Source organism: Molothrus aeneus, chromosome 20 (assembly GCF_037042795.1).
Source record: "Molothrus aeneus isolate 106 chromosome 20, BPBGC_Maene_1.0, whole genome shotgun sequence".
NCBI lineage: Eukaryota > Metazoa > Chordata > Aves > Passeriformes > Icteridae > Molothrus > Molothrus aeneus.
Genome location: NC_089665.1, coordinates 6,471,841 through 6,484,656, shown reverse-complemented (window position 1 = coordinate 6,484,656; position 12,816 = coordinate 6,471,841). Strand labels below are relative to the sequence as shown.

The 12,816-nt window shown below is 61.1% G+C and overlaps 2 protein-coding genes across 2 annotated transcripts; both read left to right on the top strand.

Moving 5' to 3' along the window:
• Positions 1-2: 2 nt before the first annotated feature.
• On the top strand, positions 3-4,413 carry RILP (Rab interacting lysosomal protein). Its single transcript, XM_066563560.1, has 8 exons — positions 3-260; positions 836-959; positions 1,383-1,504; positions 1,673-1,864; positions 2,359-2,522; positions 2,633-2,755; positions 3,137-3,220; positions 3,498-4,413. Exons 1-8 carry the CDS (start codon positions 21-23, stop codon positions 3,652-3,654), a joined length of 1,206 nt encoding a protein of 401 aa, XP_066419657.1. The 5' UTR covers positions 3-20; the 3' UTR covers positions 3,655-4,413.
• Positions 4,414-5,233: 820 nt separating this feature from the next.
• SCARF1 (scavenger receptor class F member 1) lies at positions 5,234-11,091 on the top strand. The gene is made up of 11 exons (XM_066563529.1): positions 5,234-5,328; positions 6,000-6,061; positions 6,317-6,418; positions 6,534-7,059; positions 7,519-7,737; positions 7,821-7,949; positions 8,049-8,152; positions 8,337-8,448; positions 8,526-8,650; positions 8,781-8,918; positions 9,219-11,091. The coding sequence occupies exons 1-11, from the start codon at positions 5,234-5,236 to the stop codon at positions 10,223-10,225; spliced, it is 2,619 nt and encodes an 872-aa protein (XP_066419626.1). The 3' UTR covers positions 10,226-11,091.
• Positions 11,092-12,816: the final 1,725 nt, after the last annotated feature.

Sequence of the window (12,816 nt, the reverse complement as noted above, 5' to 3'; positions counted from 1 at the left end):
AGCCGCGCGGGCGCGGGGCGATGGCGGAGCCGCTGTGGCGAACGCCGCCGGCCCGGCTGGCCCCGCCGCACGTCTACCGCATGGCGGGGGCGCTGGGCGCCGAGCTGCGCCGCCTCTCCGCCCGCTTCGGGCCCGACGCCGTGGCCGGGCTGGTGCCGCCCGTGGTGCGGCTGCTGGAGCTGCTCGAGGCGCTGGTGGCCCCGCCGGCCGCTGAGGGGGAGGCGCCGGCGGCAGCGCCGGCCGGGCCGCAGGAGGCGGAGGTGAGCGGGGAGCTGGGAGCTGCACCGGTGGCACCGAGCCACGCGTGTCGCCGCTGGAGTGGCCCTGGGGACGGCGCCGAGCCGGCTGGTGGCTTTTCCCGGGGAATGGGGCTGGCAGCGGTGTCCCACGTTTTGTGGGACGGCTCCCACCCCGCTGTTCCCGTTCCCTGTGGGGACGGCTCGGGCCCCGCTGTTCCCTTTTCCCAGGGGATGGCTCTGGCCCCGCTGCCCTGCATCCCCTGGGGCGGCTGTGATGTGCCTGTCCCGTTCTCTCAGGGGATGCCTGTCTCTGCTGTCCCCCATCCCCTGGGGCAACTCTGATCTCGCTATCCCTGTCCTCTGATATGGGTCTGACCCGGCTGCCCCCCATCCCTTGGGATAGCTCCGACCTGTCTGGCCCAGTTGTTCCCTTGGGCTGGCTCTAACCCAGCTGTCCCCCTTTCCGGGGTGGTGGCACTGTCCCTCATCCCCTGGGCAGCCTCTGACCTGGCTGTCACCGACCGCTGCTCAGCGCTGGCTGACCTGGCTGTCACTGCCGCCGGGGGTGGCTCTGACCCGGTGTCCCCGTCCCCCAGGAGCCGGAGCAGAGGCTGTGGGAGGCCGAGCGCCGGGAGCGAGCCCTGCACGGCCGCCTGGCCTGCCTGGAGGAGCAGAACCGCCAGCTCCTGGGGCAGCTTGCCGAGAGCCAGTCCCAGGAAGGTGGGTGTCCCCGTGGGCTTGGGGTCCCCCCATGCCACAGGGTGTCCCTATGGAGCAAGCAGGCTGGGTACAGGGCTGAACCTGTTCTTCTGGAGCCTGGAATGCTGCTCTCCTTTCCCTCACCTTGGAGACCTGTCCTGGCAGGGAGCATAGGCATTACCTTGTTCTGCAAGTCACAGGGATCCCAAACCTCCAGAGCACCTCGAAAGCCCCCAGGAGGGTGGTGGAGGCAGGCACGGGGTTTGGGCCGCTGTGACAACACAAGGATGTTCCAGGAACGGTCTAAAACTCTCAGTTCCCTTCTTTCCACTGTGAGATTACCAGGAACAAGTCAGACTTTGCAGAAGCACTGAGGAACTTCGTAGCATTGTGGGCTTGGGGGAGCCCCTGGGGACTCTGACTCCTGTCCGTGTGTGGTCTCAGACAGCACGGCACGGAAGGAGCGGGAGGTGATGCTGCGGCTGAAGGAGGTGGTGGACAGACAGAGGGATGAGCTCCGTGCCCAGGCCCACGAGATCGTCTGCAAGAGCCGGGACACGGAGGCGGTGAGGGCGGGGGAGCTCAGGGGTGTGGTGTGCCAGGGCCCGGGGAGCTGCTTTCATGTCACATCCCACCCCCGGGGCTGTCACAGCTGCTGAGCCTGCTGGGACAGGTGGCACTGGTGTCCCTGGGTCGGGACACTGCCTCACCTCTGGCTGCCCTGGGCCCTCCAGCTGCAGGAACAGCTCCAGCGCTTCATGGCCATGAACGAGGAGCTGCGGCACAAGGTGGCCGTGGTGCAGGCCCAGCTCAAGAGTGCTCTGGAGCAGAAGTCAGACCTGGAGGCTGCCATGCTGCAGAGCCAGAGGGAAACGAGCAGGAGGAGCAGGACAGCCTTGGAGAGACGGCAGCCCGAGCCTGGCCTGGTGAGTCTGAGCTGTGACCCCACACCAGAGCCTGGCCTGGTGAGTCTGAGCTGTGACCCCACACCAGAGCCTGGCCTGGTGAGTCTGAGCTGTGACCCCAAACTAGAGCCTGGCCTGGTGAGTCTGAGCTGTGGCCTTGCTGCTGCTGGGCATCACCAACACTTACCCCACGTTCCCAGCCTTGTGTGGAGCTTTTGGCACACCCAGATGTGGTTATTCAAGGAAAGCCCAGAGCTGAAAACTGAACAGTGTGGTGGTGTCTGCAATACCACCAACACCTTCTCTGTAGAAGTGTTATGGGTGGGCAAGATGAGGTGACAGGAGTTAAAAGTAGATGGGACACACAGGATGAGGGAGGTTTGCCACGTGTGGTTGCTGGCTGAGATGGGGACATTCTTGAGACTTTTCTATTTTTGTCTGCATGTGCACCCAGCCTTTGGGTGGGGGTTTTGAGGTCTCTGCCTGCCTGCTGACTCTCTTTGCATCCCCTCCAGGAGGGAGCCCTGTCACCCTCAGAGGAGCCGCAGCACCAGGATGGGGACAGGAGCCCTGCCCACTGCTGCTTCTCCAAGGAAGAGCTGCAGCAGATCCTGCAAGAGAGGAATGAGCTCAAGACCAACCTGTTCTTGGTGCAGGAGGAGCTGGCCTATTACCAGAGGTGAGTCCTGTCCCTGCAGCCACCCCTGGCCCATCAGAGGCTGCTCCCACCACAGTCAGGGCAGAATCTTCCCCAGGCTCTTGGTTAACCAGCTGACTGCTTTTTACCAGGGAGCTGCTGAACGAGGAGAGAATTCCCAGCTTCTTCCTGGATGCAATGAAGTCAAATATCAAAAAACAGAGGAAAAAAATCAGAGCCAAAATGCTGGGAACGACAGAGGAGTCGGCGAGCAGGTGAGTCTGGCTGGGTGCTGGGATCCTCCCGTGCAGGGTGGGGGCTGGCTGCCCTGCTCCAGCATTTCCATGTGCTTGATGCCCTGCATTAGATCCTCCCCAAGCCCAGAGCTGCCTCCTCCCTCCAGAGATCAAAGGTTTGATGTCTGCAGTTGATGTGTTGCTCTGGCATAGCTGTGCCACGGGGGCTGGGCTTTGTGCTGCAGCTCAGGTGTCCCTGTCACCAGTCAGGCATGGCCTGGCCAAATGCCACTTGTCCCTGCATGCATGTGACAAAAGGGAGGTGAGGTGGTGGCACTGGGAGCACTGGACAAACGCCAGAGTGGCTCCAGCACTCGCTGCTGTGGCTCAGTGCAGGTTTACCCCCATTTCTTTGTGCAGTGATGAAGAGGAGGGCTCCTGGCTCCCAGGTCATGGCACAGACTGTGTGGATGCTCAGCCTCCAGAATCCAAAATTAGGAGCTTGTAAGTTTGCTCCTGTGCTGGTAGGGATGGGAGGCTCTGCCAGTGGAGAGGTTTGGGGTTTGGCTGGGACCTGACAGCTGTGGAGCTCGGATGTGATGGGAGCAGAGTCAGCAGGGCTGGCAGGGATGCTGCCAAAGCAGGGGGTGCTGTTGTAGAGGGATCTGCCTTGTCCTGGGTGCCACACGCTCCCAGGGCCCACAGCCAGGCTGTGTCCTGCTGCCACCTCCTCCCTGGGGAGGTTCTTCTCCCCCATAGCCCTTCTCTGCTCTCTCTGCAGTTTTGGGCTGTGGTATCAGGGCAGCAGCAAAGACCCCCCCACATCCAGCTGCTCTGGAACCTGGGAAATCATTGACTCACTGGACACACAGCTGGAGCCAGAGGGAGAGAGCAAGGCAGGGTCCAGCTGCCCTGACAGAGCCACAGCACCACTCTGACCACACGGGACCGGGAGCAGGATCTGTCCTTGCAGCAGAACTTCCTGGATCCTCTTCTTCCAGTGGATTCCAGAGCAGCACAGCAGCCCTGGCCCTTCCCCGTGCCACGGTGGTGGCAAAGCCACAGCGTGGGCAGGTTCCTGCAAACCCACTGGGACACTTGGATGTGGGCTGCCAGCCTGACCTGGACAGCTCAGCACCTCTGGGCACCTCTGCCCACCAGCCACCCTTTCACTGTGCCCACAGCTTAGCTACAGAGGGGCCCTCACAGCTGGGCCTCCTCCCCACTGCTCCTTGCTTGCAGCTCAGCATGGTGGGGGTCTGCACCCTCTTCCTTCTCCACACCCCAAAAGGGATCTTCCCATCCCCTGGTGGCTCTCTGCAAACCCCTCTGCTCACAGCCCACAATTGCCCCGTCCTGCTCTGTGGGGTTGTTTTACCTCACCCCTTTCTTTAGTAGCTCCCCAATCCCTGCAATGTGAAGGTCCAGTTGGGGTGTCCTGGGGTCCCCACAGGGCTGGGAGGGGGTGAGCACACTGCACTGGGTGTCCAGGTGCTCCTGTGGCTGGGAGCCACCAGGATCAGCACCACCAGGGCCGCTCCTGCACTTCTCAGGCGTGGGGTGAATCAGTTTTGTACTGGCACCTCTGGGACCTGGCAGACTGGAACAATCCTTGTGTTCATGGGGGCATCCGTCCCCTCAGATCAGGTACTTTCTACCTTTAATTTGGAAATAAATCAGTCTTGTTTTTCCTCTGAGGTTCTGCCTGCAGCCTCTGCTCTCTGCTTGGGGAGGGCTGGGTGAGGCTCCCAGATTTCCCTTACCCTTCTCCTAAATGGCTGTGCCCCCTTCTGGTGGGTCAGCTGTGATGGGGAGGGGGCTCCAGAGGGGTGATCCCACAGTGCTGGGCATGAAGGAGTTAATTCCTGCATGGCCAGGGGGAGCACTCTTCTTCTAGCCCGGAGCCCCCCCAGCTGAGCTGGCCTTGGGTAGGAAAAAGGTGTTTCCTGTGCATCTGCTGACACAAAGCTCCTGGGGACTGGCGAGGTGGGACAGTGGCCAGCAGCCCTTCGAAGGCCAGCATAGGTCAGGCTGTGTTGCCATGGGGGACGTGGGGACCCTTCCTCTGAGCCCCTGCCAGGGGCTGGCAGTGGCATGGGGTGGCTCATGGGGCTTGAGGCAGGGGGTGGCACTGATGTTTGTTTGGGTTGGGGGGACATTGGCTAAAGCATTTTGGGGGTGATAGAGAATGGCACAAGGGGAGTGGGGCGACACAGGTGAGATGTTCAGGCAGGTACCAGCCCCTGTGTGGCTGTGTTGTATCCCTGGATGCCCCTTTCTGTGGCAGGGTGGCAGCCAGGGCCAGAAATAGCCCGGGCAGCAGCATTCCCTGCTCCCCCTCCCCGCCGCACCCCTGACGCCTGGATCGGGCGCCTCCTCCCGCGTTTCCTCAGGAAGAAACCCAAGGCTGGAGGGAGGAAGAGGCCGCCCCGCGGGTGGGACGGGACAGACGGGACAGAGGGACACCAGCGTGGGGCTGGGGAGCCACCAGGACGGGGGCCCTGGTGCCCTGCTGGGATGGAGAGCGCCCGGCCCATCCTCTGCCTGCAGCTGTGGCTGTGGGTGCAAAGCTCTGCCCAGGAGCTCGACCCTGAGGGCAGGAACGTCTGCAGGTGAGTGCCACGGGGGTCCCCAGCTGTGCCATCTCCTGGGGACTCTCAGCAGCCCCAGAGGGTTGCTGTCCATCCCTCCTCCATGGACAGAGATGTGCAGCCTGGCACGGGGGTGGGTGCAGGCTGGGGAGGTGCCAGGGAGTGTGGCTGGGGCGTGTCTGGGCATTTGGGGCATCAGATCCCTTCTCCAGGGTTTATTTCTCATTCACCCTCGGAGTGCAGGGAAACGGGGCAATATGGGACCCATGGCAAAACTCATCATGGGGAAATATCACAGTGGCAAGCCCCAAAGAGCTTTGGGACTGATGCCCCCCGAATTTGTTGCCACTCCCGTTGTCTCCCAGCAATGGTGATGCCTTTCATGACCTTCACTTCGGTGCCTCATTTCTGCACTGCTGGTGAAGCTTTGAGCCTCTCCCAAGGCATGGGACACCCGGCACGGCTCCGTGGGGACATTCCCAGCACTTCGGGCAGCCCAGCCCAGCCCAGCCGCCCACTCGGGCTGCAGCCTCCCAAATTTCCTTCTATTTTTCTGGTTTCCTTCCGGAGCGTTGCCCTGGGGGCCACGCCGCCTTCTCAGCACTGGGGCAAGGATCGCTTCGCCTTGGCCGGGGCCATGGAGCCGCCCTGTCCCCCCGGCCCTGGCTGACACCCCCCGGTCTCTCCCGCAGGTTCCCGGCCGGCCCGGAGTGCTGTCCCGGCTGGAGGCAGGAGGGGAGGGCGTGCACGGTCGGTGAGTGATGGATGGGGATGGATCCCAAAGCGTGGTCTCATCCGGGCAGATCCTCTGAGTGTTGGGGAAGCCCTGCAGCTTTCCTTGAGCGGTGCCAGTGGGGTTCCGCCCCGAGGGGAGCCCCAGCTGCTGAGCCGGAGGGATGGAGCGGGACGCGGGATGGAGTGGGACGCTGTCCCTGCAGGAGCTGGATGGGTGGCAGGTGGGGTGTGAGCCCCGGTCGGAGAGAGCTGAGTGCCTTTTCTGCCACAACAGCTGTGTGCGAGGGGGAGGACGCCTGCAGAGAGGGCGAGGTGTGCGTGAAACCTGGGCTGTGCCGCTGCCCACCCGGCTTCTTCGGAGCAGACTGCAGCTCCCGTGAGTGCCCTTCCCGCGCTCAGCCCCTGCCACCCCCCTTTAAACCCAGCTGGATGCTCGGGGGGGCTCCCGGGCTTCTTTCTCCCCATCCTGCCCGTGTCCTTTCCCCTGGCAGGCTGCCCCGAGCAGTACTGGGGCCACGACTGCAAGCGGAGCTGCCCGTGCCACCCCAACGGGCGCTGCGACCCCGCCAGCGGCCACTGCACCTGCGACCCCAGCCACTGGGGAGGGCTCTGCCAGTTCCCCTGCCAGTGCGGCCCCCACGGCCGCTGCGACCCCCTGACCGGCGCCTGCCACTGCGAGCCGGGCTGGTGGGCACCCAACTGCAGGAAGCAATGCCAGTGCAACCCCTCCACCTCGCAGTGCGACCCCCTGAGCGGGCTGTGCCGCTGCCAGCCGGGCTGGTGGGGCAGGAGGTGCAGCTTCAAGTGCTCCTGCAATGTGTCGCCCTGCGCGCAGGAGACGGGCAAGTGCGAGTGCCTGGCTGGCTACTGGGGACCGGCGTGCCAGCGGCGCTGCGACTGCGGGCACGGCTCCTGCAGTCCCGCCAGCGGCCACTGCACCTGCGAGCCCGGCTACCAGGGCAGGAGCTGCCGGGAGCCCTGCCCGGCAGGGAAATACGGATCTCAGTGCGTGCACAGGTGAGATGGGGGAGCCGCGGGATCCAGCGGGCTGCAGAGAGATCTTGGGGAAGGCACCGTGCCTGTGTCTGTCCCTTTGGCTGGGTAGGGAGACTCGTCCTGGGTTTGAGCATCCCAGGGTGGATGCAGCATCAGCGTTGGCCCAAAAGAAACACCTCGCTAATGTCAGCAGAAAGTGTCACCCTAAAATCTGGTCGTCCTTAATCTCACTCCCCATGGTGATAAAGCAGCACCTCCCAACTCAGAACATTCTGTGATTCTGCTGCCCTCCTCTCCTCTTGCTACCACAGAGCATTAGGCACCACTGTGTATTTCCCCTCGGTCCAAAATGATGCTCAATGATTTTGTGGGGTGAAAGCTGCTTTTTGTAGGGTGAAAGCTGCTTTTTGTGGGGTGAAAGATGCTTTTTAGGGGTGCAGGGGTGGGCGTTGTGACCTCAGTGCCTCTCTGCCCACACAGCTGTGGGAGCTGCAAGCACAGCCAGCCCTGCTCACCCGTGAATGGTTTCTGCCTGGCCTGCCAGCCCGGCTGGACCGGGACCCTCTGCAAGGATCCCTGTGCTCCTGGATTCCATGGGGATGGCTGCCTCCAGCCATGTCCCCGCTGCCAGCACGGGGAGCCCTGTGACCCCCAGACTGGGTCCTGCCTGCGCTGTGACCCTGGCTGGACAGGACCCAGGTATGCCCAGGGTGAGGCCCCTGGTCCCTGGGGGTGTCCCTGCTCTGGGGTGCAGTCGCTGATGCTTTGCTCTGTTTTGGCAGCTGCAACAGCTCCTGCCCCGTGGGCACCTTTGGTGATGGCTGCCAGTTCCTCTGCCCTGAGTGTGCATCAGGGAGCTGTGACCCCGTGACAGGAGTTTGCATCTGCCAGGCAGGCTACTGGGGAGACAGGTAATAACACCAGGAAAAATCTGGATAACGCTGGGAGTGGGGTTGGGCTGGAGCCTTGCTCTCTCTGGGGGCATTTCCCTCCTCTCCTCTCTCTTCCAGCTGCAACGACACCTGTCCTGAGGGCTATTTTGGAGTGAATTGTTCCTCACCCTGCCAGTGCTCCCGGGGGACCTGTGACCCTGTGCAGGGTGACTGTGTGCTGAGTAAGATTAACCTCACATTTCTGGGCAAGGGATGGTCACATCCTCACTGGGGACGGTGCTGGGATGCACCCTGGTGCCTCCTGGCCCCACTGGGAGTTGTCAGCTCCTGCTGTCTCCATGCAGGGCTGTTCTGTAGGTGTCACAGCCACAGGACATGCCACACTCAGCCCACCTCCTCACACAGGTTTGAAGGACCACGGAGCCCTTGCAGCTGCCATCCTTGTCCCTCTCCTGCTGGTGCTGCTCTGTGTCGCCTGCTGCTGCTGTGGTGCTGGCTCAGCAGATGCCAGAGACAGGTATTTTTTCACATTTTTCAGCCTTTGACACAAACCCCCATCTCCTGTGTCCCTTGATGTCCATCTCTGCTCTGCAGGGCGGCTGTGCCAGATGATGATGTGCTGGCCAGGATGAAGCACCACGTGCAGGGGGTGCTGGCCAACCTCAGTGCTCTCATGCCCTGCTTTAACCTGGGCACCTCAAAACTTCCCAAAGTCACAGGTGAGCAAAGCAGAGCTGCCCACAGCTCTCCCAGAAGTGCTGCACTCTCTGTCTGGGGAGAAGCCTGAAACCCCTCTCCCCCGAGCACCCTGGGGTGCTCAAGTTCAGCTGGGTGTCTCCTCTTCCCCAGTTTCCCACCACGACATGGAAATCCCCTACAACCCCAGCTTCATCGAGCCCCCATCGTCTGCGTGGGTTTCAGACAGCTCCTTCTCCTCCTTCGACACCGACAACGAGGGACCCGAGTACTCCGTCCCTCCCAGAGAAGGTGACGCCCATGGCTCCTCCTCCTCCTCCTCCCTGATCACCTCTGGGGTCAATCCTGGCCGTCCCGGGGAGCTGTGCTTGGCACAGACATTGTTTATTTCCTTGTCCTTGTTTTCCTGTCTGCAGGGCTGTGTTTGGCTGCGTGCGATGGGACGTGCCCAGTGGGGCAACCCCATTTCACAACCTCCTCCTTGGGAAACGATCCCAGGGACAGTCCTATTGCATCACCTCCTGTCCCAGTGTCCCCAGTTATGTCCCCGGGCAGGGTGGCAGCTGTAACACGTGTCACCTTGTCCCACAGGCATCCCGTTGCTGGGCGGGGCTGAGCTGCAGGACGGAGCATCCCCCGCTGGCGAGGCGCTCCCGGACCCGTCCGCCTTCGACTCCGAGGATGTCTCGCAGCCCTTCGCCATCCCCCGCACCTCCAGCATCGCCAAGGCCAAGCGACCCTCTGTGTCCTTCGCCGAGGGGACAAAATTCGGGGCTGCCGAGACGCCCAGCCCCAGCCGGAAGCCCAAGGCTCCGTGGGGCCCATCCAGGCTGACCCCACCGCCGGGGGATGCGGCGGCCGAGCCGCCCGGCGAGAGCCCGGCCAGCGATTGCTACGAGAACGCCGAGCCCCTCAGCAAGGGGGACGAAAGCCACCGGCCATCGCCTCGGGCCACGCCGGGGGGACGCCGCAGGGTGGTGTCCAGCACCAGGCATGTGGCCCAGAGAGTGGAGGCGCTGGAAGCAGCTGCGAGATGCGGCAGCTGGGAGGCCAAGGGGAAGGAGCCCAATGTCACCACCATCTACATGATGGTGGGAACAGCCGGGCAGGACCCCAAGGCGGAGGGGACTGGTGAGGGACCGGTCCAGGCTGTGCTGAAGCGTCTGGGCAGCTTGCAGAAGGGCAAGTGGGCTGCGAAGGAAGAGCCCAAGGTGAGGAGGAGCATGGAGGCCATCCAGAAACCTCCTCGCCGAGCTCTGGCGCAGCGCAGGGACTCGGAGAACAGCTGCAAGCAGAGGGAGAGTGTGCCGGGGGCTCCTGCCGAGCCAGCCCCGGGCAAGCAGCAGCATCCCGCTGCCAAGAGACTGTCCCTCCTCCTCGCATCTCTCTCGCCAAAAAGCACCGGTGCCCAGGACGGGGCCAGCGAAACCGCAGGTGCCGCAGAGAAGGGAAAAAGCCCGGAGTTAGTTGGCAGCCTGGAAAGGAAGGGAAAGGATGCCGCGGAGGAAGAGCCGAAGTACGAGAACGTGGCCAGCAGCGGTGCTGATTCGCCCTCCGGCCCCGGCAAGGAGCTGCCGGGCAGCGCTCCGGGCACCTGAGCCCGCACCGCCCGGGGAGCACCGGGCTCCTCCAACCCCAGCCTGGGGAGCCGAGCCCGCTCCGAGCTGCGAACTGGAGAAGCATCGAGCCTTCCTGGTGACCCTCTCTGCTCTGGAGCCACAGCGGGGACAGCCGGTGGGGTTGTGGTGCTTGGGGGCTGTTTTCTGCTCCTCGCTGCCCCACCAGCCCCACTTGTGTCTGCACAGCCCCGGGGGACAGCGATGCTCTGGATGCTGTGGTGGCATCCTCAAGCCCCTGTCACCACTGGGGACATACCCAATGCAGGGCTGCTGAGTGCTGGGAAATGCATGCACAAAATCCAGTCTCACCCCATCGGTTTTCACCTTTCCCTGCCCCAATTCCCCTGATGTAGCTCGGAGCCTCTTGCTGGAAAGGTGTTTCTTACTGAAGGGGAGGTTTTGTGGAGCTGGGCTGAGGAGAGATGATGGGCTGTCACAAGCAGCTTCAGAGAAAATTAATTTCAGCTGCTTATCTCAAAGGGTATCTGGGTCTGCAGGGGTTTATCTGTGTGGCTCTGGCTTCTGTGGCAGGCCCTGGCTGCCTTTGCTTCCATGTGGAAAAGCTCACGGCAGGACACGGGGGGTAGTGACAGCCTTTTAAACTCCACACAGTTCCAAGCTGCAGTTGTGCAAACGTGGCAGCTGGGCAGTGACCATCAACCTGTGCACCTGGTGCTGTGCTGATAAGGATGGAAGTTGCCTGGAAAATGGGATTTCCACGGGTGCCCTAAGCTCCTGCCACCTCCCACGCCTCATTCCTGCTGTGAAGGCAGCTGAGATGCCAAAGAGGATTTGCAGAGTGATCTGGTTTTAGATGTATCTAAGTAGTAAAAGGTTTTTGTGTATTTTTTTCTCTGTTATTTCAGTTGGTGTGAAAGCCTTAGAATGAAAATTAAATGCCCTTCAGGAGATGGGTTTCCCAGCCGCCCTTTGAGTCAAAGATATAACCAGGAATATTCTCCAGAGTGTGGAAACTGTCAGCAGCCTTAGGCTTTCCATTTGGGAAAATTTTTTTTAGATTTTCTGTCTCTGTTGAATTCTGAATGCTCACTCAGTGAGCTGAGCCCTGCACAGAGCCCAGGACTGGAGTGCAGGAGGAATGTGAGGGGGCTGTGAGTGTCCAGAGCCCCTCTGCTGCAGCCTGCACCTCACACATCATGTGCAGAGCTCCACATCAATCCTTCTGGTCTGGCATTGCTCAGCTGGGCTTCAGGGTTTGGAGTGTTTCAGAAAACACAGTGGGTTTTGCTTTTTCCCTTTTGCTTCCCATGGGTGCTTCTCCACAGCACAAAACACCAAATCCCCACAGTCTGACGTGGCTGAAGCTTCCAGTTTTGCAACCAGCACAAAGCACCCTTTCCTGCAGTGGGATCATCTGCTGCTGTGATTATAAAACCAAATATTCTGGCATCCAAATAAAACTGCTCATCCTGGCAGGACTGGAGCAGCAGCCTGTTCTGCACGGGCTTGCTTTTGTTTTGACACCATTTTATGACAGCAGCAGGGACAGTCCCACATTTGATTTATAAGCAGCCATTTTTTTTCCCTAATGGGATGGATATTTTGAGCCTGTGAGCTGAGCAGTGCTGTGCCAGAAGTGAACGTCACGTGAGCCAGTTCACTCTGGGTGCAGCATGTAAATAGCTGACAGCAACCTGACAGCCTCAAACCAGCGCCTGGTTTGAGAAAACGCTGCTGCTGGGAGAATCTTCCTTGTCCATGGAGCCAGCATGTTTCCCCTGCTTGAAGATGAAGCATCTTGGCCGTGTCTGGGCGGTGAAAGGGAAATGAGCTGCAGATTTCCAGCATGTGGCTGCCCATGCACGCTCCTGCAGCGTGGCTGCCCTGGTGTCTGCTTGCTGGGGATGCTTCCATCGCCTGTGCCAGGGGTTAGCTCTGGGTGTGGGAGGTCTGCAAGGCAGAGCTGGCAGGGGAATCTCTTCCCATGCTGGATTTCTGACTTTGCAAAGCTGCTGCAGTGTTTGGAAGGCAGGCAGTGGGAAGGGATCCATGTGCAGGTGCTGTCTGTAAGCAGAGAGGTGTCTGTGTGCTCTGCTGGGGCAGGAGCGGAGGCTGGAGCTGTTCCTGGGGTCTGTCCCATGGTGGTCTGTCCTTGTCATCCTGTCAGCCCTGTCATCTCCTTTCCCAAACTGCCCAAGCCTGTGAGGTGCACCACATCATTTAGCCCAGTGGCTGTGCCAGAGCAGGAGCTGTCACCTCCCTCCCAGCTAAACTCCTTCCTGGCCAGTTTCTAAAAACATGTCTCTGTGTCAGTGCTGTCCTTCGGCTTCACTTTATTTTTTTTCTCCCCATGCTGTTTACTCAATCCCTGGGGTATTTATAGCTGGCCACGGATCACCTGATAGCTTTTCTCCTTCTAGGATAGGAAAACTGAGCCCTCCCTGCTCTTGCTGAGGCAGAGGGTTCCCGTGACCCCAAACAGCCTTGGAACCCTCCTCATGCTCCTCCCCGTCACAGTTTGTGTTTCTTGGACACAGCAGCCAGGTCTGGGTGCTGAGGTCTCTTGGGTCTTGTGCTGCCTCAGCCTTCTTCTACCTCTGTTAAACACC